This window comes from Peromyscus leucopus, chromosome 14 (assembly GCF_004664715.2).
Source record: "Peromyscus leucopus breed LL Stock chromosome 14, UCI_PerLeu_2.1, whole genome shotgun sequence".
Taxonomy (NCBI): Eukaryota; Metazoa; Chordata; class Mammalia; order Rodentia; family Cricetidae; genus Peromyscus; species Peromyscus leucopus.
This window is the reverse complement of record NC_051075.1, coordinates 88,687,467-88,712,975: the sequence shown is the minus strand read 5'-3', so window position 1 is coordinate 88,712,975 and position 25,509 is coordinate 88,687,467. Positions and strand designations below refer to the sequence as shown.

At 45.1% G+C, this 25,509-nt stretch overlaps 1 protein-coding gene across 3 annotated transcripts; it reads right to left on the bottom strand.

Annotated features, from left to right (window-relative positions):
* Nucleotides 1-2,167: 2,167 nt before the first annotated feature.
* Mapk6 (mitogen-activated protein kinase 6) lies at nt 2,168-25,242 on the bottom strand. 3 transcript variants are annotated; one of them, XM_028865089.2, is made up of 6 exons: nt 25,106-25,242; nt 12,060-13,230; nt 9,901-10,045; nt 7,720-7,884; nt 6,066-6,267; nt 3,277-4,381 (listed from the first exon to the last, which is right to left on the bottom strand). In XM_028865089.2, exons 2-6 carry the CDS (start codon nt 12,612-12,614, stop codon nt 3,277-3,279), a joined length of 2,172 nt encoding a protein of 723 aa, XP_028720922.1. In that variant the 5' UTR covers nt 12,615-13,230; nt 25,106-25,242. The 3 variants fall into 3 exon arrangements, with proteins under 3 accessions (XP_028720939.1, XP_028720922.1, XP_028720931.1); XM_028865098.2 differs by lacking the exon at nt 25,106-25,242 and adding an exon at nt 24,393-24,535; XM_028865106.2 differs by lacking the exon at nt 25,106-25,242 and having other exon boundaries at nt 2,168-4,381; nt 12,060-12,614.
* Between the last annotated feature and the right edge of the window lie 267 nt (nt 25,243-25,509).

Genomic DNA, 25,509 nt, shown 5'->3' with positions numbered 1-25,509 from the left:
GGCCATTAGGCCCTTGAAACTGGAGTTAAAGATTATTGCGAGCCATCAAGTAGGTGCTAGGAACCAAATCCAGTCCCTAGAAGACCAGCAGCCAGTACTCTTAACCACTCAGCCATCTTTCTAGCCCCAACACTTCAAAGACCAGAAAACAAACCAAACCAAAAACTAAAGAAAACTGTGTGTGTGTGCATGTGTATGTGCCTAAGTATATGTGTAGCATACAGTATAGGTACCTCTGAAGGCCAAGTGAGCATCATAGCCCCTGAAATTATATTTAAAGAGGACTGTGAGCAGCCCCAGGTGGGTTAGGAAATGAACCTGGATCTTCTGCAACAGCAGCCAGTACTCTTAAATCCTGAGCTAGTCTCCAGCCCCTAACCTGTGTCTTTTTATATTTTGTATGCATTATCAGTCCATAGGTGGCATGGTGACCCAGCCTGCAACCTTTGCACTCGGAAGGCTGACACGGAGGACTGCAAATGAGGCCAGCTGACGCAAAGAATGAAAAAAAGCAGGGGCTGGAGAAATGGCTCAGTGATGAAGAGCACCTCCAGAGCATCCAGGTTCGGTTCCCAGTACCAACAGTGGCTCGCCATCATCCACGACTCCAGTTTCAGGGGATTGGCACTGTCTTCTGGCCTCCTCAAGCACCAGGCATGCATGTAGTACACAAGCATATATGTAGGCAAAACACCCATACGCATAAAAACAAATTTTAATTACAATTTTAAAAAAAAGGTAAAAATTTTGACTTTGCTAACACAAGGACAGATGTGAAGTAGTTTCTGCACATGGCTGAAGGTGCTATCAGTTTCAAACAGAATGTTACCATCAATGTTTTATACAACTCCTTTGATAACTGCAAAGAAAATGCCTACAGAAGGAACACCCCCTCACACACACAGAGTCAACAAAACAGGGACAATACAAGATATAAAATACTTCTATAAAAATTGAAGATTCCTGACTAAATGACAATGGGTCTTTAAAATCTAATTATATGCTCTAAACAAGACTCATGTATATGACTATCAAGATCCATCTTACCACGTAGCCTAACTGGCCTGTGACTCACTGTGTAGACCCAGCTGGCTTTGACCTTGGGGCGATCCTCTTGCCTCTGCCTTCCAAGCGATGGAATTACAGGCAGGTCCCATCAACATGCCTAGCATTCCAAGACTCATTTTAAATGTAAGAACTAGGGTTGGGGATTTAGTTCAAATACACTTGCTTCATAGGCACCGACCCTGGGTTCAATCCTCAGTATTACCTAAAATAGGTATGGTGGCTCATGTCTGTAACACCAACACCTGGGAAGCAGAGGCAGGAAGATCAGAAGTTCAAGGCCAGCCTGGCTGAGGCTACTTGAAATCCTGTCTCAAAAAAGAAAACAAACAAACAAACAAATAAATAAATAAAACAAGAAATACCCAGCCTGGATCCCCACAAAGCAAGCATGTTTTATATAGTTTCCAAGTAGTAATCTATCATCCTCTTCCTCTGATGGCTTTAAAAGGTCAAATTGTTAATAAAAATCCAACCACTACTGATGCTAAGTTGACATTCAGGAGCAAGTTTCCCAGGCAGAAAGAAACCCTTGGCTTCCCTCAGATGGGAGCATTTTACTTATTTACAAACATGTGCTCATGAAGGCCAGGTCCTTCCACTCCGGATCCTCCTGCCACCACCTACTGAACACTGGGCCTGGCCTATGCCACCATGCCCAGCTTCCCAATAAATGGCCTCTGTAAGGGTCATTTACTGAGGAGAGTAGATACAGGTTTCTCTGCAAGGTTCAATGCTTCCCCAGGCTGTAAGAGCTTCGAGACACAAAGGATTATCCCATTTGAATGTGAAAGCATACCAGAGAAGCTTTTGTACAGACAAACCACCTTTTCCCCCAGCCTCTTAGAGTATTTCTATTAGGGACAACTAAGCTTTTGTCACTGTGCTATTATCTTCTATAAATGTTGGGCACATTCCCAGCATCCTGGGACCTGTGCTCAGGCTGCAGGCTGGTGCTACCTTTCCTTCGGAAGAGTCAAACAAGATCCGTACCTGCCGTCGTCCATCTTGTCTGTTTCCTTCAAACAGGGTAACTGGAGATACAGGCTTCAGCAATATAAAACAGATGAACCAAACTCTAAAAGACTGAGACGCAGCATGCTACATTTAACCTAATTTTATTCATGCTTGCCTAGGGATGGGAAATAGATCATCCAATAAAAACATACAGTAAAAACGGGGGGGGGGGGGGAGGCTTATCATGTACAATGTTTAAACTACAATAATGATGTACCTTAATTACTTCCATGCACACAAGTCTAACATTACAAGTTTTTAAAAAATAAACACAATTAAGACTTCTAGGAGCATTTTATAATAAATTCCTAATTTTTCTTTGTAGATAGATCAAGCACCTCCAAAATACAGATTCCTATACACAGTGAGTACTTTACTTAACGTACATGGACAGCCTCAGAGCAAGCTGACGTCATCAGCTTGGCAGGCAACAAACCATAGTGCCAAATGGAAAAAAGGGCAGTTGCAAATAAACTTAAAACTAAGTTAACTTCTATAATTAAATACAGAAAATATACTGATTCGCTAAAAATAAATAAGATGTGATGTATTTAACACTCACTATTAAGAATGAATACCAGGACATTTATAAACGGTGAACGGGTCTCAATAGTTTACTACGATAAACGCTGGCTGGATAGAAGTGCAGATGCCGTGGAGCACTATGGGTGGTTTATGTTTCGCCACATACTTTTGTTACCTTGAGGTAGATAACACATGTGTACCAAATTCGGCATTCGTTTTCAGTTGCTGCTGGTATCATGTGTCTTAAGAAATGTGTACAGTATGAAAAACTTGAAAATACTAATGAATGAAAAATGTTTCAGGAAAAAAATAGATCTTTTCATGCAATTATGTACAGTCTCACTGTGTAAGTTTCAAGGCAAGGTTTTGTTTCCCGTAAAGCAGGTCACTGGTCTATGAGAATGTCTGTTCACCCTAGCGCATCTCGTCTCCTCCTGCACTGCATTGTTTTGCTCTATTCTTTGTGTGTATGTGTGCAAATGACATGCCAGTTCAAATGAAAACTAACTCACATGTAGAAAAAGTCTGCATTTTACAAACCGAGAACTAAGAAAACTCCTTGCAAATTAATGACACCTTCTGATTCAAGTAAAAAACTGACTTAGAACATTAGTGATAAAAAAAGACAACACATCTCATGAAGAACAAAGAGAAATGTCTGCTGAGTGTTTAGTTCAGATGTTTCAGAATGCTGCTGTATGTCTTGTGAGGGATTTGAGGGGAAGATTTCATAGCGGAAGGTGTTAACGTGGCCTGGATGGACTTGAGTGGGGACCCCACTGGACTGTGGAACTGCGGAGTGCCTATGGACTCTAGCTGCTTGCTCAGGAGGATCTCCCCATTGCCGTTCAGAAGCCCTGCCTCGCGTCCTCTCTCCCCACGCTTCCCTTCCTCAACTGGCTCAGTTTCTAGCATTTCAGAATCTTCCTTCCTGCTAAAGAACTTGTCCAGATAGCTGGTGTACGTGTTCTCCTTCTCCACATGCTCGTCCTTCCTGACCTCACAACAGAACTGACTGATGAGGAAACACTCCTCCCCGCTGCCGCTCACCAACTGGCTGTCCCAGGAGGACTGGTACAAGGCTTCCAGCTGAGCCAGGTTCGCCATCCCCTTTTCCTGCTTCTCTTGGCTGACTGACTTGGAGATCAAGCTTTTCAATTCTAGCTGGGACACTGAGCTATTCAAGTCGTTTAACTTGTCAACAACGTCAGCAGGCTCCTGCTGGGAACTAAGCTGAATAGTTCCTGCTATGAAGGAATCAAAGTCAAAGCCCTGGCTCTTCTCCCTTTCCTTCTCCGCCAGTTGCTGGGATGCTTCCTCCAGCGCTATCTGTGCTTTGACCAATCCGTTCCTCTCACACTTTGACTTGCCTTTTTTATCGGATTTTTCTTTACTTTGCTCTTTCCAGTTGGAAAGATCTATAATAAGTTTGGGCTCATAGTAATGGTTAACTTCACTCTCCCTCCATACCAAGTTATCTAAATATGATGGTGACCTTGTTTTGTAGTTACAGGTGTGGCTACACTCCAGATCACAGTACTTGTTCTCGTGGTGATCTGGGTACTGCCAGCAAGGCTCAGCAGAGTAGCTAGTGTCAAAGGCGGGATCCTCCAGGTACTTCTCTCGGTCTCCATCCAAGTATTTTCGAGGATCAACTTGAACTTCTTCTTCCTCGGTGACATCAGACAGAGCTCTTGGGTCAAGCTGAACTTCATCGATATCAAAGTTGTTATGAATAGGCCAGTCATGCTCCGAGAACTGACAATCATGATACCTGAAGGAAACACAGGCATTACTCTACATGGTGACTTCATTTTCAAATGCACAGTGTGCTCTCTGTGCAAGTATTGAGTGCTTTTTGTTTGGCTTCGTTTTTAAGAGCAGGAGTCTCACTGTATAGCCAGGCTGACCTCACACTTGTGATCATCCTGTCTCAACTTCCCCAGTACTGGAGTAGAGGTGGATGCTGCCACACCCAGCTCTGAGTTGTAAAAGCTGTGCAGGGTCTGGGGGGTTGGGGGGGTAAGAGAAGAGAAGCTAGGAGCAGTCTCTCCCTCCCATCAGAATCTATCATCTCCATCTGGAAGCCGTGCTACTGATTAAAACAGCAGAAGGCAGCATCTGGCGGTTGCCAACAGAGCTCCAATTTCATCAGAAGTCAGGACTTCCATTGAGCTGGGTTGCCACTTCTCACCTCCTGTGCTCCCTGTTCTCCTCTCCTCCACAGGTAATTACCTAGGAGGCTGGCACAGCTGTAATTTAATCCCACCAGTTTCCCATTAACACTTTATGCCCAAATTCTGTACATCTAACAGTGAGCAGGTACTTTCCTCGTCTTGGGTCCACTGGTAATGAGGTAGCTGAGTAATGGGGAAGGCTTACTGGAGTCTCCCATCAGCTCCGCCCATGTGTGCTGTTTCTGTTTACTGACAAAGGCAGGGCAACTATACCACGCCCAAAGGGAGGAGACTGACACACCAACAGAGGCTGGAGAATGGGAAGGAGTCAACGGAGATGTTGACTTCAGTATACTTAGGAGAACGCACAGGTCAAAAAAAACCCCGGGGTATATGAGACCTGTACTTAGGGACAGAAAATGACAGCTAGCAGATGGGGTGAGTATATACACACCCTGACATTTATTTAAGAGACAAAAAATACTGCTTTAACTACTTCTGTTTCGTTTGGCATGGGTCAAGACAGGGTACTGCCCTACAGCAGGGTGGCGCCTACCTCTCCAGCTTCCAGGCAGGTGCCACTAGCTTCAGCTTGACCACTTCTTTCCAAACATAAAAACTTAAATCCCATTTGTGATTCTCAGTCCTGGCTACACATCAAACCCCTGGAGACCTTGACTCTCCGGGGTTGTTAGGGGTGTACCCCACTGAAAGCGCGCACAGCGACACATCTCCAGGAGTTAGAAACACAAAGGAGGCCGAAGAAAGCAGACCACACGCACTCCAGTGATGTCACCATTCTGTTCGCAGACCAGACCCGTCCCCCTCTCACTGAACCTACTCTCGGTTTGCTCTTATGTCACCTGGAAACAAATTCAACTGCCACATGGACAGGAATCAGACACTGAGTCACCTCACCAGGTAAGGTCGAGTCTTCAGATTCAGAGCTAAAAAGCAGGTTTATCACAGATGAAAAAGCATTAGGTGTGTAATTAAATGATTTTTAAAAATTAAATAACTTTATAAAATTAGTTTTAAATCATTCAGATTTTCAACCATCTTAAAATCTTAATTAGCATGCTTTAATGACTGCTTAAGACAGCACTGTTATCACCATTTCCTCGCCAGTACCTAGTGCTGAATTCCATAAAATCTAGTTAAAGACAGTGACTTAACAAACCCTTTAAATTTTTAGGACATCTATAAACGTAAGCATACAGTATACAACATATGATATACTGAAAATTCAATAAATGTTTTTCTAACTTAGGATGAATTTACCTTTCCCAGTTATAAATGTGACTGTGTGTTTCATCCATAAGTAAAATATCATCAACTTCATCTTCTATGTGAAAAGGATGGCTTGAAATTGGCTCATCCGTTGGAAAAGAGTAGATGCTCATGTAAGGATGGGAAAGCGCTTCCTCTGCTGTTAGCCGATCCATGGGGCTGAATGTCAGAATCTGTTCCAGGAAATCCAGTGCTAAGGGGAAGAGGAAAGGTTTACAAAACAGCCTGTTCATCTGAAGAAAAACTGAAAACGTTAGTTTCATTTAATTCAATGTGCATAGCTGGGCATGACGGTGCAAATTTTGGTGGGGTTGGGGGGGGGAGCTTTTTTGAAACAGTGTTTCTTTGTGTAGCCCTGCCTGGCTGTCCTAGAACTCACTTTGTAGACCAGGGTGGCCTTGAACTAAGAGATCCCCCTGCCTCTGCCACCCAAGTGTTAGGATTAAAGGCGTGTGTCTTTGACCCCCCCAATTCTGACACCTCAATGTATCTGACTATCATGTGTGCATGTACATTAAGTGTACGTACTCAGTTTGATGCTAGGGGTCAAAAAGAAGGCCTGAGCACTCTAGGCAAGTGGTCTACTACTGAGCCAAACTCAGATCTAAGTATCTTTCCCTTTTCTCAAGAAAAGGTTATCTTATTACAGAGAACTACAAAAGTTGAAAACTTTTGATCAAGCATGTCACTCCGTTGAGATGAGAAACGAACTAACTTAGTAGTTGATGTAGAGACTTCAATATTCAAGACTGCACAAACTCTTACATCTAGCACTTCATACTTCGAATATTAACCCACAACTCTTACATACTTTGTTCATTTGGATCAATACTTGGGCAAACACTATTTCTGCTTGCATCTTGCTCTTCCTTGTCATGAAGATCTCTGCCTTCTCCTGACTACTCTTCTCTTTCCTATCTAAATTTAGCCAGTGAGATGGCCAAGGAGTAAAGACAGCTCATGTGCTTGCCGCCAAGCCCAACAACCCAAGTTTGATCCCCTGGACTCTTGCGGTGAAAGCTGACAGCCCCATTCTTCTTACAAATTGTCCTCTGACCTCCACACATGTATCTTTGCACACATACACACAGTGTAAACTTTTTTGAAGATTCAAGTAGTTGTTTGCTTTTATTTTAGAATATGGATGTCTGTGTGTGACATGCATGCCTGATGCCCATGGAGGTCAGAAGAAAAGGCATAAGATCTCTTGGAACTGAAGTTACAGTTATAGGCCACCATGTGGGTGCTGGAAATTGAACCTGGGTCCTCTGGAAAAACAGCCAGTGCTATAAACCACGAATCCATCTCTACAGCCCCATGAAATTATGTTTTAATACAGAAAGCATACCTGATCAGCGTCTAACACTCAGAGAACTCCACTGCAGTTAACTGAGACCCAGTCATTCGATATGCTTACCCACAGTAGGTGGGAAGATAAATTAGAAAATGGGATTAGAATCAGCGGATGGGGTATGTTTTCTTAACTCCAGGAAAGCCAAGACAAAGACTATAGTCAAAAGGGGAATGCCAGAGTTTAAGGCCTGGGTCCACCTGAAGACTCTGGGAAAACACACACCTCAAGATGGCAGCAGGCCAAAGCCTCCACACTCCAAAGAGATGTGACATTATTCTCAAGTCACATTACCTTCTCGACTAATTCCTGGAAGCAGCTGAGTTAGCGGTTTGTGTGGCTCAGTCATGTCATTTCTAATGTAAACTGGAATCACACTGAGAAGCTCCTGACGATCTTCCTCATGCACAACAGGAATAGATTCTAAGATGAGCTGCATCTGTTCAAGTTCATGTGCACCTGAGTGAAATCAAGACACCACAGTGTAAACAGATCACCCACGGTGCCCACTTTCCCGGCAATAAAGACACCCACAGGTTCTTTGATAGTCTCCCTTGAAGTCAACACCTCTCTGCACTGAGTCTGAGCTGTCCTTGGTGACCTGCTTTTACGAATGAGGCTGAAATGACAGTGTATAAGTTCTGAGGAAAATCACAAGGTAGTTCACGTTTATGGCCAGCTTTTTTTTTTTTTTTTTTAAAATAAAGGTGGCTTACTATTCAATTTGTAAACAAAAACTTCTTCACCAGATGGTTCAAGGACAACTGGACATCCACAAGCAAAGTAATGAAATTGGACCCCTGCCCTCACATCACACACATAAATCACCCCAAACAAATCCTGATCTAAATGTAAAAAGCTAAAACTATAAAATGCTTGTAAGTAAATATTGTGGAGAATGGTTTCTCAGATATGATATGCTAACACAAAAGACAGATCAGTTGGCCTTCAACAGAACTAAACGTTCTGTGCTTCAGAAGGCACTGTCGTAAAAGGAAAAGACACCCTGCACACAGCCTGGGACAAAATATAAACTCTATCTGATAGACCCGTGTCCACGGTGTGTAAAGACTTCTTAAAAACACAAAAGACAATCCAGTTAAAAGCAAACAAATGATCTGGGTACTCTACAAAGAAGATATTAAAAATAAGAGACTACGCATGGTGGCTCCCACTTGTGATTCTAGCAGCCAGGAGGCTGAGGCAGGAGGACTGTCTCATGAGTTCATGGTTCACTTGAACTTGTAAGAGCCTACACTAACAAATAAGAGGTCAGTAAGCACATCGAGACACCCTTTTTTCACACCCACCAGGATGATCACATTCAACAAAGACACAACAACCCTTTAAAGTGCTGGTGATAATGTGAACAGAACCTTCCTTCTCAGCTGACTGGGGAATGTACAACACACAGCTGCTTTAGAAAACTGTCTAGTCTCCAAAAATTCAACCTAAGTTACCCTGGGTCACCTAGTTATTTATGCCTGGGCATGTAGATCGAAGAGAACTGAAAACACGCTCACATAAAAACTGATACACAAACGTTCATAGCAGCATTGTTCATAAGGGCCAAAAAGTAAAAACCAAGACATCCACCAACTGATGAATGGAAAACTAAATGAGGCCTCTATCATCTGGCATATGCTGAGTCAAACACAGACATACGCAACAGGAATGAACCTCTAAAACACTGTGACGAGAAAGCAGTCTGTCATAGAGCCCGATACATGGTTCCATGCACGTGAAGTGCACAACAGGCAATCCACGGAAAGTGGATGAGTGGGTACAGGAGCTGGGGAAAGGGATAACTACTATCACAGGGCTAGCTTCAGAAGGATGGGGATGCTCTAGAATCGGCATAACCCATACATTTACGAACACTCCCAACGACACACTTCATTTTCTGCAGTGCTAGGCTTTGAACCAGAGGCTCCATGAATGCCAGACAGGCACTCTATCTAATACCCAGCCACATCTCCAGCTGAAACACAGCCTCTGAGTGAACTGTATGGTATGCAAACGAAGATGGTTTTCTTAAAACACTGGCTTTTTCCTTGGTCTTTTAACGGATAAAGAGTTTCCACCTTGTGAGGATACCCCCACTGTCCACAGGAAACCTGGAGAAGGGGACAACAGAACTCTGGAGGATTTTCAACAATAAATTTACCAGGAAATGACTAATGCAATTCAGATATGACTTAACACAGATCGCCAACAAAGAGTATGGATCCTCAAAACACTGAGGTTTAGAAATAAACTGGCAACAACAGAACACTAGAGTTCTAACTAACCGTTAGAGCAATTTCATGAATATGTGAATAATGATGTTCTCATTTCTTAAGTAATATAAACACTGTTTTCTCTTTGCATTGGAATATTCCAGACTATATTAAGCTCTTTGAAATCTTACATAACCTTGCCTTAGAGATAAATGCAAAATGACTTCTGGTACAATTCTCCCCACATGATACTGACCTGCAAAGAGGGTTTTACCAGTCAACATTTCAGCAAAGATACAGCCTGCAGCCCACATGTCAATGGCTTTAGTATAATTATTAGGAGAAAGTAAAAGTCGTGGAGATCTGTACCATTTGGTAACCAATCCTTCAGAAAGATGACCCTGCAAAGGAAACACCAAACAGACTTCAATTTCCCTTACTTTATGGGGCAGGAGGATACTCATCCTCCAAAAAAGCCGTAAAATTCTCAATTACTGTTGATTTCTAAGCCCATTTTCAAGGCTCTTACCATCTAGATGCTGCAACCATCACTTAAGAGATGGACATGCCATGTCTCAGATGACTGTCACAAAAAGTGCAGAACAAGACATCATAAGGCCTTAATGCCAACTCTAGGCCAAGTGCAGCTTGTTTCAGAAGAGAAAAAAGTTCTCCCTCCAAGTTTTAACATAATTAAGGAGCAGGCATGCTATGCCTGGATCAGAGGGAAGGTGGGGGAAAGAGCTGCAGCTCCTAGTTATCACACACACAAATTCCACCCCCCACCCTGCCACACACACCCTACTCCTAACCAATGTCCACATGGTCGTGCTCCACCCTCAGAACAACACAGACACTGTACTGGTGGACACTGATTTGCAGGTCAGAGCACTGGACAGATCATGGGTCTGCTTAAGGACACACCTAGGTGATTCCAGGGACGTCAAGTAAAGGTCTAGGTGTGGCTCCTTCCAGTGTTCTGTCCACACCTCACTGTGCTCAGCAGGGACTCAACCTCTATGTTAAAAGTTGTTCATTAATCTATGTGGGTGAGGGAGGAGAGAGGGAGAGCCAACAACCACACACCATAGTGCAAGTGTCCAGGTCAGAGAACAGCTTGGGAGAATCCATTCTGTTCTACGGTCCGGGTTCCAGGGTCTGAACTAGGTTATCAGGCTTGCTGCAAGGAACCTTTCTGCTGAGTCATCTTACTGCCTCCCCTCCCCTTTTTGTGAATGGAGTGAAGACCATCAGTTAAGACAACACGCACGCATGAAGATTTGTTTCAGACATGGGCTATGGAATGCCAAGTAACAGAACTTGCTCTCAGGGGTTCTCTGTCACCAAATCAGCTCTACCTCTATATTTGACTTACTTTATTGAGACAGAGTCTCTCAGTGTTGCCCTAGTTGGCCTGGAACTGTGTAGACCAGAATGGCCTTGGCTTACACGGGTTTACCTGTCTCTGACCCCTGAGCACTGGAATTAAAGGTATGCACGACCATACCCAGCGTACTTTTATATTTTCTTTCTTTCACTTTTATATTTTAAACATCAAGATTCTACCTAAGATTTCAATTTAAAATCAAAAGGCCCAAGTTCTCCTTGGAAGATGTTATTAAGTTCTTATATGAAAAAAAGTTGCTTATAAAGGGAAGTTGCTATGAAGTGAATCTTTTTGGCTGTACTTAATTGCCAGCTGTTCATGCAAATTTAAATTTTAAACTAAATTCCATTTAAATGAGGTATAACTACAGTACAGTATAGAACAACAGTATAGAATAGTACAGCAGCATCAAAAGGACCAAGATAACTTAAAAACTGGGAAAGCTGCTCCGCTCACCTTCAAATAAGATGCCAGATCCAAACATAAAATGTGTTCTACTTTGAAATAACTAAATAAACAAGAATCTTAATTACAATAAATAACTATGTGGCAGTACATGCTTAGAATCCCGGTATTTAGGAGACTGCAGATAGTGAGTTTGAGGTCTGTCCAGACCATACACTAGAGTCCAGGCAGCCTGGTTACACAGACAAGAGTCAGTCTCAAAAAAACAAAAACAAAAACAAAAACGGCCAGGCCATGGGGGCACATACCTTTAGTCCTAGCACTTGGGAAGCAAAGGCAGATGGATCTCTATAAGTTCGAGGCTAGCCTTGTCTTACAGAGCTAGTTCCAGGTCAGCCAAAACTACACAAAGAAATCCTGTCTCAAAAAAACAAAACAAAAAAAAAGATGTACACCTCAAAACTTCATTACTAACAAACAGCCATGCACTCTGAGGAAGTTGTATGGACCTAGGAGTCCACTTCACCTTCAGTTCATACCCTGGAGATTATGAATGAAAGCAGAGCTGCGTCAGGAAAAGACATCCCAGTTTAGAAGTTGGGTGGAGAGAGCTTTCTACATACCTTATGGGAATAATGAGGATCCATGATCCGTGCCAAACCAAAGTCACCTATCTTCAGCACCAAGTCTTCAGTGTTAATGAAAAGATTAGCTGGCTTGAGATCTCTGTGCAGTACGTTTGCAGAATGGATATACTTGAGTCCACGTAGCAGCTGATACATGAAAAGCCTGGCATGCTCTTCCAGTAGAGGACCCTGCTCCAGCACGTTCGCCAAGTCTGTCTCCATGTACTCCTGAACTATGTAGACGCTGTTCAGCTCCGTGAGAGAGCCCACATCATCTGTTAAGTGGCTTCCACTGGGACCAAGAATTTCAAACACTTTCACAATGTTATCATGGTCAAGTCTTCTAATAATTTTGATTTCACGGAGAGCATGTTTGACGCTCTGGGGATCGGTGAGGACAATTTTCTTGATGGCTACTCTTTTGTCACAGTCATTGTCTACAGCAGAAAAAACCAAGCCATTGCCTCCACAGCCCAATGGTTTTAAGTCCATGTATCTAGAGCCCAGATCAAAACCATGAATGTTCATGAGACTTTCAAATTTCTCTGCCATTCTGAAACCCTTACAATTGCCTTTTCCTTTCAAATTGTTGAACTTGTGTAAACAAGGAAGACAACTGGCATCAAAAGGAAAGATCTCTCAAAAAGGGAGAAAAACAATTCCGTTTCCACAGCACGATGGTTTCTTGATGTTCATTGCAGACACCAACCAGGCCCGCTGAGTTCCCCTCAGACTTAAAGCTCAAAAATCTCTATTCATACTGAGAATCAAAAAGATTGCAGTGCTCATAGTTCAAGGAAGGGCAGCAACTCTGCAGACATTTAAAGAAAACACTCAAGAAACTCAAACGGAATGAAATGACATACTATGCACTCAGATAGACTATGCTAACCGACTTAACATGGGACAAAACTGTGAATAAATATGCACCCGGCAGGCCTCCGTGGACATCCTCTCACAGTGCAGATACATTCAGTGTTGGACTGGTCCTGAGCAGCATCCTAAGGCGCTGAAAGCACTATTCCCTTTGCTTCCTCTCTTCCTTGTTATGTATTTCAACAGGAAGCCCTGGTGATGTTGGCTGACAGGTATCTTTTGTTAGTGATCAGGTGGCTCCAGCTCACCACAATCACAATCAAAGCTACCGTCCATCTTACTCTGATACAACCTGGGGTGAAAAGAAAAGAAGGAGAAATATCACCACTAGAGAAACCACTTCCTATCTGTACGACATGGCAGTGAGGCATGGGAAGGACCACAGCGGGCATGGTGGCACATGCTTGTAATCTGGGGAGGCTGAGGTAAGAGGATTGTCTGGGAGTTCCAGGACAGCCTGGGCTATTAAGTATCTCTGTCCGTCTGTCTGTCTCTATCCATTCATCACACACAGTCAAGTGGTATAAGTTTCCCAGACTTCACAGCACTGAATTCTCTGGAACAGGCTCATCAGGTTGGCACTTCAGTGAGAAAGGGGCTTGATGTGCAAACATTGAGACCTAAGTTCAAATCCCAGGCCTCAGGTAAAAAGCTTGTAACCCAGCATTGTGTGCAATGGAGTCAGGAGGAGCACTGGACCTTGTCTCAGGGATATAAGCCAAAGAATGATAGAGCAGAGCACCTAACATTCTCTTCTGGTCTCTGTGTCCACACAGGTATACAAATACACCACACACACACACACACACACACACACACACACACACACCCCACATGAAATGCCAACCAGTATAGGAAACTTCATAATATTTTTATAGAACTTTTTACAAGTAAAATTCATTTGAAAGGTAAAATTTTAGTAGTACTTTCTTAGTTGGAGCATTGTATCATTATCAATTAACTATGTCAGTACCCAGTAAGCAAAGTCTAGCAGCACAGGCTGAACTTGCAGAACACGCTCTGAAGCTGGTAAGAGTGGGTGCAGGCAGCTCAGGAGACAGACACCCTTGACTGCCAAGGAAATCAAACTATCTTAACATTTCCAACTAAAACACTTGGGGGGTCGCTTGCACACCAGTGTGGAAATGCCACCGTGCCTGCCTTCTACATGGGTGCTGAGGAGCAGACTCAGTTTCTCATGTTTGCACGGCGAGTACTTTACTCACAGCCATCTCCACAGGCCCCAGAAAAATATTTTAATACTCCATTAATATCAAGTTTGAGGAGGAATGCAAAAAAGGAAAAAAAACCCACAGAATATTGATACAGTATTGGTGAAAGTTTAAAAATAGTAAAAGAAATCAGGGCTTGGTAGTTAATACTTGTAATCCCAACACTCGGGAGACAGAGGCAGATGGGTCTCTTTCGAGTTTAAAGTCAGCCTTGTTTAAATAGCAAGTTCAGTCCAGTCAGGGCTACAAAGTGAGACTCTGTCTCAGAAAATAAAAATTAAATACAACAGTAGAATGGGGGCATTACTGCCCCCATTCTATAGAAACACTTGAAAGTACACTGGAGCTTCTCAGGGTAAAGTACCCCTCCACCCCACCCCAGCCTGTTCACAGTGACAGCCTCTGAAAGGCTCTTGGTCACTTTGCTCTTCTCCAGAGTCAAGTGAGCAGTCTGAGTTAACTGGAACTCAGCCAGCTGCTTTGGGAAGGGACAAGCTGAGCTCTACTCTGTCCCCTAAGCCTGGCACAATTGGTGCTGTTATCAAATTCACTCGTCTGTGATCATGCCTCAGACTCTCTAGTTACTGAGTTCCTAGGGCACAGAAGGCCATAGCTTAGCTACTCACAGGCATTCCTGACAAAAGCCCCTGTTCCTCAGGTAGGGTGGCCTGAAGAGATGACATCAAGGAGGCCAGCGGTGCAACCCAGTATTGGGTGAATCATTGCAGGAAGCTAGAGAAAGACTTAAAACATATAAACACCAAGGCCTAGCAGGCTTGTTGCACACAGTATCAGTACCTACTCAGCTACACTTAATCCTGCCATCTATCTTGCTTCTGGCCAAGACTTCATGGTGGACAGGGGAATACAAAGTCTCTTATGTAGACCAGGCTGACTTTGAACTCACTGAGTGCTGGGATTAAAGTTCTGTACCACCACCCTGGCTCAAGACTTAGTTTCTAAGATGCCACATTGACCTAAGATTAAAGAAACACTGGAACAAACACAGGACTAGGAAATGTTTGAGTGACTCTTTTCCAGACACCTTTGAGTCTAAGGATTCCCATCAGATTTCTGTGGCTATCAGGATAGACCAGATGATCCCCAAAACTTGGCGGTTTACTCTAAGTCACAACGAAGTTGTTATCAAAGACACCACCTTTACCATTGATACTGAGTACACCAAAGGATCTACACGAGCATCTACACCTCTCATCCCCATGACACATTTACCAACCTATTACAGACCTAAGCAGGTCACACAGTCTCACAGACACACCCAAAGGAATTGAGGAAGTGCTACCCCAACCAGGACCCAGGAGCACAGAGAACTAAGACATGAACAGTTCTAAGAGTCCGTCCGAGTCTGTTCTTGTTCATCAGAGTCCTGAATGCTCACCATGGCCAGCACTATCTTCAGGCATTAAGATGTGATGGAAACAAGAGAAACAACCTGTTTCCAGCCCTGACTCAGAGAGGCCCTGAGTCTGAGCACTTCCCTCCTGCTCACCATTTCCTACTTCCTGTCCCTCCCTAACAGCACTGTCAGTTTCCCCAAGGTTATCTTCTAGATCGTCTCCTCTTCCTCTCCCATGACACCATCCCTCTCCACTGATGGTGGCTGTCTGCTTTAAATCAAAAGGTTTGAGATTAAGCAGTTTTACTAGCATTTGCTGAGTACAGAATTTGGCGGTTACTAGGTGCCCTATAAACTGTACCGAATGAATAAAACAGCCTATCCAATGAGATGATGAGACATTTGAGAGGGGATAAGCCCTATTCTCCTATTTTTCCAGAATCAGAGGACTAGCCTGGCCACTGGAGAGATCTGTGAAGATGCAGCTCCAGCATTTGACTTTCCAGGCACTCCCAGGAGCCTCATCCCACAGTGAATGTGCAAGTTTGTCGACAGGAAAAAGCAACTGGTTTCCAGCCCTGGGAGAGCAGAAGCAAAAGCACTCAGCTTTGTTACACTCCCCCTTTCCTGTGTGGAGGTGGAAGGACAGACTGCCTGGGCACTGTGCTCTGCAGAACCACGGCAGCAGCCTCTGGAAAGGCAGAGCCTGTGTCAGTCAGCCCTTCACACACAGTGACCCCAGCAGAGTCGAGGGCACCTTGGCCATACTCCACGACAGGTGAGACCCAGCACCGCTGTCCTGCAGCTGAGCCTGGTCACCAGGGTAGAGGACCTTACAAAACTTGTCTAGACTCAGTGGCTGACTCACACAAGCTTGTCTTCCCAGCTACTCAGGAGGCGGAGGCAAGAGGCTCAGTAGTTCAAGGCCAGTTTGGACAAGAAACCCTGTCTCAAAATTTTTAAAAAAGGACTAGGTATAGTTCTGTAATAGCACCCTTGCTAAGCACTCAGGAGGTCCCAAGATTGATTTCCATCCTTAACTTCAATTCCAGGGGATCTAACACATGCTTCTCACCTTTATCACCATGCACAAATGTTAGACACATACATACATCCAGGTAAAGCACTCATACACATAAATTAAAGTAAAAAAATGTAAAAAAAAAAATTCATTAAAATGTCAAGCCTTGCCAGGTGGTGGTAACACACACCTTTATCCCCAGTGCTAGGGAGGCAGAGGCAGGAGGATCTCTGTGAGTTTGAGACCAGCCTGGTCTACAAAGCAAGTTCCAGGACAGCCAGAGCTACACAGAGAAACCATCTCAAAAAGAAAAAGGAAGAAAAGGAAGGAAGGAAGGAAGGAAGGAAGGAAGGAAGGAAGGTAGGTAGGTTGGTTCACTCGATCCTTTCAGAAAAGAAGATACCATGGCTGCTCTTGTGGTTGGCAACAGAGCAGAGAACCAGGCATTTCCCACTGACAGGATTAAGGAGAACGCTAACTTCTAGGGAACAGTCTCATGGGGATTCATCAGGGCCACCCTGCACATCCCACTCACCAGTCCTTTCCTACTGGTCATCTTCAGTGAGTACAGAAGACTGAGGGAGTCAGCTGTGGTGCCACACACCTCTAATCCCAGCACTCAGGGAGGCACAGAACAGATGATGGGTGCAAGTCTGAGGCCACCAGGGCTACAGATAAGAGGGCTAGAAAACCCACCATTTCCAAAGCAGCAGCCCTCTGAAAGTGGGGCCAAGGCAGGAAGCTGAGCTAAGGGCATCTTCAGTCTAACAAGTTCATATTCTCCTCAGGCTGAGCCAAGGAAATAGGGGGCCGCACTGGAAAGCAGGAGGAAAGCTCCTGTAGTCAGCAGAGCCAGAAGACAGGCTGGAAGCAGAGAACTCCAAGGTTTGGGAAACTAATGAGACTTCAGAAATACGTGTCAGGACATTTTCAAAATCAATTAAAACAAGACAAAAACAAACAAAAACAAACCAACTCAATTGAATTCACACCAAACCAGTGACACAAAACAATAAAGAACAGCTGTTAAAGCCAACCAGGAGACTCAAGTCTGTATCAGGGAAGAAAAGAAAGACCGAGGCTGATCATCACTAGGAAGGAAAACAGCACCAACAGGAGGCTGTCAGCAGAGAAGAAGGTCAAAGACTCAGAACATACTAACTACGGTTCATAGGATTTTCTGTGATGTTCCCATCTACCGCCCCACAAGGTAGCCATAGCCACAGATGGTAACTGAAATGAGACAGACTCCACTGAAGAATTCATCATTCATTCATTCACTCACTCATTCATTTTTATGGTACTAGGGATTGAACTCTAGGCCTTGTGCGTGCTAGGCAAGCATTTTATCACGAAGCTACATCCCCATCTCCATCAATTAAAGGGAAATGTCTTTAATTCCAGCACTGGGGAGACAGAGACAGGTAGATCTCTGTGAGTTCTAAACTTGATCTACATAGAGTTCCAGAACATCAAGGGCTGCATAAAAAGACTTGCCTCAAAAATAACAAAAAAGTTGTTTTTTTTTGGCTGTAGGTACAGCTCAAAGATAATCTGCCTACCATGCCCAAGGCCTTGGGTTCAACCTCTATAACCAAAATAAAATCAATTACTAAAATGCCTACATGTGGCTACCATATTGGACAATTCTACAGCACATTGGCATATTTAAAAAAACAGTCTAACAGAAAGGTGAAACCCACAATGCAGGTAAGAAGGAAGGCGTAGGAACCAGAGAAGGAGTCAAGAGCATAGGAGCGGAATGCATGGGGGAGAGTATGATACACAGAACAGAACAGGTAGAGCATGCATTAAGCCTAGTGAGAACCCAAACTCAGGGTTACATACAGAAGAATATAGGAGTCAAGTCGAAGGTAGGAACATAACTCATAATTTACTCTGTACCTGTTATAGGCCAAGCATTTTCTAAGAGAAATAGTTCATCTTACAGAGAGTCCAGATGTTCCCAAAGGTGAGGTGATCTCATTAGGCAACACGGACAGTAAAGCCAGGATCTGAGCACACCAGTCTGATTCTGGAGTCAGAATCTTCTCATTGCATACAGTTTGTGTGACTTTTGCAGAGCAATGGCCAAAATCCCCCAGGACAAGCTAAAAGGAGGAATTATTTATTTTGACTCAATTTCAAAATGTCATTCCAAGATGGAGTGCAAGACATAGTAGAGCAGGTGACTCATGGAGACTTAGTGTAACACCAAAGCCATGCCCCTAATGACCTACTTCCTTCAAAGATGCCACCTCCCACTTTTAACCAGCTCCCAAAAATGCCACCAAATTACAAGTCAATCAAGGAATTAAGTCACTGATCAAATCAGAATCCTCATGGACACACCAGATGTAAGTTTTAGTGATCTCCTAGGCATTTCCTAACCTAATTAAACTGACAAGACAGACTACTATGTATGCATCTCTGATGAGAGCTTAAGATCTCTCTCCATTTCTGCACCTGGAAAAGTACCCAGCATGTCTGCCTGGCAGTTACCTCCAGAGCCAACAAACGTGGAGAGACCAGGCCAAGGGCAAGGCTACCAACACAGACCACGATGTACCTCAGAAAACTGAATCCCTCTGTGTTATTTTTTTATCCAAGTGAAAGAAACAGGAAGAAACGTGCATGCATTCTTGCAACTTAGATTAGCTTTACTGAACAGAAAATTGGCACCACTTTCTAACAGTCATTAAAAGAATATCCAGGCATAAAGTAAGTTAGTCAAAAAAGTACCACCTCTTCAATTTGTACATAAAGAGGGAAGAATTACCAAACTGAGACTCATTATTAAGTTGAGGATTGGATAATTTAAAATTTAGTTTAAAAAAAATCTAGATTAGGCTAGGAATATAGCTCAGTTGGTAGACTGTGTGCCTAACCAACCAGAGGCCCCAGCCTCAATCTCCAGCAACACAGAAGACCAGGTGTAGTGGTGCACACCTGTGATCTCAGATGGGAAGTGGGAAACTGAGGCCAGCCGGGTTACTACCTAAGGCCCTGTCATGAAAATCACACAGAAAGCTAGAAGTGATTTCACACACCTTTAATCCCAGCACTCGGGAGGCAGAGACAGGTGGATTTCTGTGAGTTCAAGGCTAACCTGGCCTACAGATCAAGTTCCAGGCCAGTCAAGACTACACAAAGAAACACTGCCTCAAAAAACAAACAAACAGATGAAATTCAATTTCTCAAGGGCATCAGTCACTTGTCAAATACTTAATCATCACCACTCTGGCTTGCTGAGACCTCACTGGTCAACACAAAACTGAGCACTCCCTCATCACACAAACTCTATCCAAAATTGATTCTATTCTCAACTTTACATTCCCATTTTTCATGAGGGCCAGGAGAGAGAACAATTCATAAGACGTGTTTTTCCAAACCAGCTGAGGGCCACTCATGTCTCCCTCAGCCAAATGACTGTGAGTTCAAATCACAATATTCACAATAATTCACTGGGTCCGGATGAGCCAGCTCCCAAGTGATATGGTTTTAGATCATACTGGGCCTCAGTTTACTTAATTATCAAATGATATAGTTGGAGCAAAATGTTCATGCCACCCTTTCAAACACTCACATGAAGTTTTATGGTTGCAGAGGCGGACTTCCTTGAAGTAAATGTTAAGGTTCTTTTTTTTTTTTTTTTTTTTTTTTTGGTTTTTTGAGACAGGGTTTCTCTGTGTAGCTTTGAGCCTTTCCTGGAACTCGCTCTGTAGACCAGGCTGGCCTCGAACTCACAGAGATCCGCCTGCCTCTGCCTCCCAGTGCTGGGATTAAAGGCGTGCGCCACCACCGCCCGGAAAATGTTAAGGTTCTTACATCCTGAAACCTTTGGATTTGTTCTTTTTGTGTATATGACCTGTGCTTGTGAGAGCATGCAGAGGTCAGAGGACAACGCTGGAATCAGGTCTCTTCTTTCACCATCACAAGAACTGCTAAGATCCACCTTAGGTAATCAGTCTCACACAGCAAGCTCCTCACCTGCTATCTCACCAGAGCAACATTAGAACAATCCTTTTTCTTCCCCCCCCGCCCCTTTTCTTGTTTCTTCAGACAGGGTTTCTCTGTGTAGCAGCCCAGGCTGTCCTGGAACTCCTCTGTAGACCATACTGGTCTCAAACTCAGACAGAGATCCGCCTGCCTCTGCTTCCGAGCGCTGAGGTTAAGGGCAGGCATGTACTATACCACCTAAAAAGAAAACACACACACAGTGCAAACAACAAACTCTAGCACCCAACCATGGTGTCACGGGCCTGCAATTTCATGAGGTGAAGGCAGAAGGATTAAGGCATTGTGGCAAGCCTGGGCTATGTAGGAAGCTGTCTCAGCAAAACAAAACTGGGAAAGGTGTGTTTCAGGAAAACAGACTACATTTTCCAAATGCAATTCACGGAGAGAAATTCAGGGGGCCACTAGCTCCTCAACAGCAGCAGCTCCCAGGAGCAGCTCCCTGGCAAGAAGCCAGGGAGTACAGTAACGACATTTTTTTTTTTTAGCATAAATCAAATTTTGTTTCTCCTTTAGAATATTTCTTGCCCTCCCTTCTTTTATGGTTTTTCTGGAACAAACTCAGCCCAAGCTGGCCTTGTACTCATGAATCTGCCTCCTGAGTGATGGAATAGCAGGTGCCTACCACTGCATCTGGCTTTTTTGAAGAAGTTCTGATCGGCAGAGTAATGTCATCTTTATGTTTGTGAAGTCTGAATACTAAGCAATAAAACTGATCAAGATCCTGATACTGTAGGCAGGCTATAGTGTAAGAGTTCACAAAACAGCCTGCCAACAATGGCACAGAGAAATGACTTTAGAGGCATCTTCCTGGTTTCACAGGAGCCCTGAAGTAACGTAGGCTCAAGGGCTATAATGCAAATAAGGAACTGGAGAGCAGTGTCAGAACTCCCCACCTCACAAAGCAGCACCTTAGAGAAAGCTTGTTTTTAATTTCTGAATTATGTACAACAGTTAATAACCTGCATTTAAAAAGCCCACATGCCCAACTTCTAAGTAATGTGATGCTTTGAAAATCTCAATCGTTTTACATTTGTATTTTTGTGTTTCCTTTAGTAGGCAATATTAAGTATAAATTAATCTTTGATACAATTTCAAAATGCCCCAAAGATTTAGTTCAAATCCACAACACATTTCACTGCCCAGGAATCTTCCCAAATAACTTTCAGAAAATGAACAGTATAGAGAAAGTAACAAATGGGTGAGGAGATTTTTATTTATTTCCTCACTTAGGAAACAAAGTATCTTCAATCTGTCTTGTTTCCCCTCAAATTATTTTTAGGCAGGTCTCACTATAGGGCTCTGGCTGGGCTGGCACCCTCCTCCTAAACCCCACTGTCCCAAACTCACACAGTCTTGCTGGGCTCTAAAGGGGGGGGGGGACTTTAAAGGTGAGCACATGCCGGGCGGTGGTGGCGCACGCCTTTAATCCCAGCACTCGGGAGGCAGAGCCAGGTGGATCTCTGTGAGTTCAAGGCCAGCCTGGGCTACAAAGCGAGTCCCAGGAAAGAGCAAAGCTACACAGAGAAACCCTGTCTCGAAAAACCAAAAAAAAAAAAAAAAGGTGAGCACAACCTCCCCTGCCCCAGCCCTTCAAACTTACTTTAAGCCAATTTGTTAAATGCTGGCCAACTACTTTATCACCAAGCTTCAGCCTAAGTCCTAAATTTGGAACGATTCATTTAGTTTATCGCTTTAAAAACTATCAATTATAAAGAGTGCTTGTAACAATACTGGCTGGAGAGATGGCTCAGCAGTTAACAAGCACTGGCTGCTCTTCCAGAGGACCCAGATTTGATTCCTAGCACCCACATGGCAGATCACAACCCTCTGAAACTCCAGTGCTAGGAGATCCAATGCCTTCTTCTGGCTTCTCTGAGGATACCAGGCAAATGGTTCATAGGCACACATGCAAGCAAAACATCCATGCTGATAAAATAATAACAATAATTATAAAGTACAGAAAATGCACAAATATCACAAGAAAGCACTGTGTATCTTTAGCAGCTCTACTAAACTCTGGTGGTATTTGTACAACATCTAATCCAGTACCCTCTAGATGTTATAAAGATAGCTTTTACATAATCAATGAAAACCAGTCAATTTCCACTGAGACTATAATGTACTGTCTATCCTTTAGAAATAACTTGCTAACAAATCTCTCTTAATAGTAGCCAAAGACCAACATTTAATTTCAGCAACTAACCAGCAATTGACTTTATCTTTTCTCCTAACAAATGTTATACAATTGTACCTGTAGGGTACTGGATAGCCTTTTAAAAGGCAATTTAAGAAGCCATTACTTTTTTTGGGGGGGGGTGACTACTCTTCAGAGAAAAGAGAACTATGATATGGACAGTAACAGTTTATCATATAAAGAGGGGGAGGGGAAGAGGGGAAGGGGGGAGAGGGCAGGGAGGGAGGGAGGGAGAGAGAGAGGGAGAGAGAGAGAGAGAGAGAGAGAGAGAGAGAGAGAGAGAGAGAGAGAGAGAGAGATGGAGAGGGAGAGAGAGAGAAAGCCAGCCACGTCGTAGCAGTAGTGGGCAGGGTGAGTCATCACCCAGCTCCAAACTTGCAGCAGTACTTCTGAGTCTCCTCCCACCCGACCCCAACCCCTTCACAAGGCACCCTGAGTCAGCACGCCTTTCTTACTATTTGGTCAGTTATGAATTCTCACGATGCCTACATGAACTTATGTAAAATGCTGCAGCGCTTTAGCGCTCGCACTTGTCTTGAAACGGCTGCCTTTTCTACTGCAAAACTAAATGTTCTTCAAATCAGTCTTCTTCAGATTCTTTTTTAATCGCAGAAAGTGGGCAGGCTACTTTTAATCCTCTTCTGCAAATGACTAAACTCCAAAATATCCTCACATAGAAAGCTGGTTTTAAACGGTTTTTCATTTCCCAGGGTCTTTTTTCTCTGAACAGTAATACTGAAGTGACAGAACAGTCTGCTCAAATCTAGCAAGCTTCAGAGATGACAAATATTCATTAGGACACCAGTAAGCAAGATTTATGATGTAGTTAGATTAACTAGTACAACATATATGTCCAAGCACCTTACAGTTTTTAACTACAAGCTAAAGATATTTTTCCTCCACCCAATTCAAAATTATTTCCAAACAGCAAAACCTATCATTTCTAAGAAAACTCTAAAGCTGAGGGTAATGCGCACACGTGTCAAGCCCAGCAGGAAGCCGAGGCAGGAGAATCGTTTCTCAAAGCCTAGCTGGGACTACGTGGCGAGACCGTCTCCACAAACAAAACAACAAAACCCCTTTGAGGGCCGGACCCTGTTTAGACTCTACATTCTTCTCTACTCAAATCCCTCTTTCCAACTCAGTTCTCCGACGTTAAAGAGACAGACAGAACGTTAAAACCCAGAATCTTACCAAAATAAACACGCTGGAATAATCAACAATTTAGAAAATTATTCTGAAGCTAGCTGCTCTTCGTTGGATGGCCCGTGAATGTTTTTTTTTTTTTTTCCCTTCCCCTCTGACAATCATCTGTAGCCATAAAAAGTTAATACAGGACTGCCTCGGGACTCTTAGCAACGCACACGGGCTGTTCAGATACAGTAAGGCGACCTCCTGACTCTCCCTTGCTAGGTCCCTTCGCTCGATCTTTCCGTACTTTCAAACCACCAAGGTAAAAAACACGAAAGCGATCTAAAGGCGCCCGCTGCACGCAGCTCCCCCAGGCACCTGAGCCGGAGAGACCACGCCAGGCAGGAACAAAAGGCGGCCGAAAGCCCTCCGCTCCGCACAACTCCCAAGTCGGATTATAACAAGCTCCAAGTGCGGAGGCCTGGAACCGGTAACGTACGTTTTCATCTGGGTTGTTTTTCCGGATCACACCTTAACGTCCGGAAAGGGTGTCAGGAGCCCCGTCTCCGGCCGGCCGGTCGCCCGCACCTCGTGGACGGCCAGACAACAAACTTGGGCGGACTTAGGGGTTGGAGCCGAGAGCTACGCAACGTGCCGGGGGAAGACTTTGCCCGGCCCGAGTCAGCTGAGGCCGAGTCACCCGGGCGGGCTGGGGGAGGAGACAGGAGAGCGTTAGGGAGGCAGCGAGCCAGGAAGGCAAGCCTCCGTCGCCTCAAGCGCTCCTGGACCACCGCCCTCGCCTGCGCGCTGTGGCGGGGACTCGAACCCGCAGAACCGGGCGCGGGAGGGGGGAGGGGGAAGGCGGAGACTCGAACCCTCGCAACACAGCCCGGCGCAGGCGGCGGCGGCGGCGGCGGCGGGGGTCGGCCTGAGGAGCCCGCGGCCGGCTACCCGGCGAGGGGCGTGCCGGGTGGGAGGGGCGCGCCGGCCGCGCCGCCAACCCCACGCGGGGACCCGGCCCTCGCAGCCGGCCGGGCCGAGCGGGCAGACGGAACAAAAGCGCCTTTGTTGAGCCGCGGCCGCCCGGAGGGTCACACACAATGGACGCGGGAGCCGCCGCCGCCGCCGCCGCCGGGCCCTCCGCCGTTCCCTCCCGCGCCGGCCCGCACACGCACACGGACACGGACACACACACACACGAGGCACACTCACGGGACTCCTCCGACTCATCGAGAGTGTGCGGGGCCCGCGGACAGCCCCCAAGGTCGGCTCAGGTCTCCGGCTGTGCTGGCGGCAGCGGCGGCGTCTCCGAGGCTCTCGCTTTGCCGCAGTCGCCGCCATGTAACCCCGACCCGCGAGAGAGAGAGAGGGAGGGCGCCGAGAGGAGGCGGGGCCTCGCCGGGGCACGCCCCCTCACGTCACAGGCTCACTCCACGGCGGCCCCGCCCCCGCCGGCCGGGGGACTCGCACGCGCCGGAATTTCCAACGCCCGTGACGACGCGCGCCGCAGGGGCGGCGGCGGGGGCTGCGCGCGGCCTGCTGGCGGGTATGCCCCGGCCTCCGCTCAACCACCGCCCGGGGCTGTGGCACCCAGTGACCCGGCAGGGCGAGGCGGT

What these genes read in the sequence shown, in the direction of transcription:
- Mapk6 (XM_028865089.2), bottom strand. Translation starts at nt 12,614, where the DNA reads ATGGCAGAGAAATTTGAAAGTCTCATGAACATTCATGGTTTTGATCTG. An exon ending in ATCCTCATTATTCCCATAAG is followed by an intron (nt 10,046 to 12,059) that starts GTATGTAGAAAG and finishes TTTCCTTTGCAG; the next exon opens with GGTCATCTTTCTGAAGGATT. An exon ending in TGGTAAAACCCTCTTTGCAG is followed by an intron (nt 7,885 to 9,900) that starts GTCAGTATCATG and finishes GATTTCACTCAG; the next exon opens with GTGCACATGAACTTGAACAG.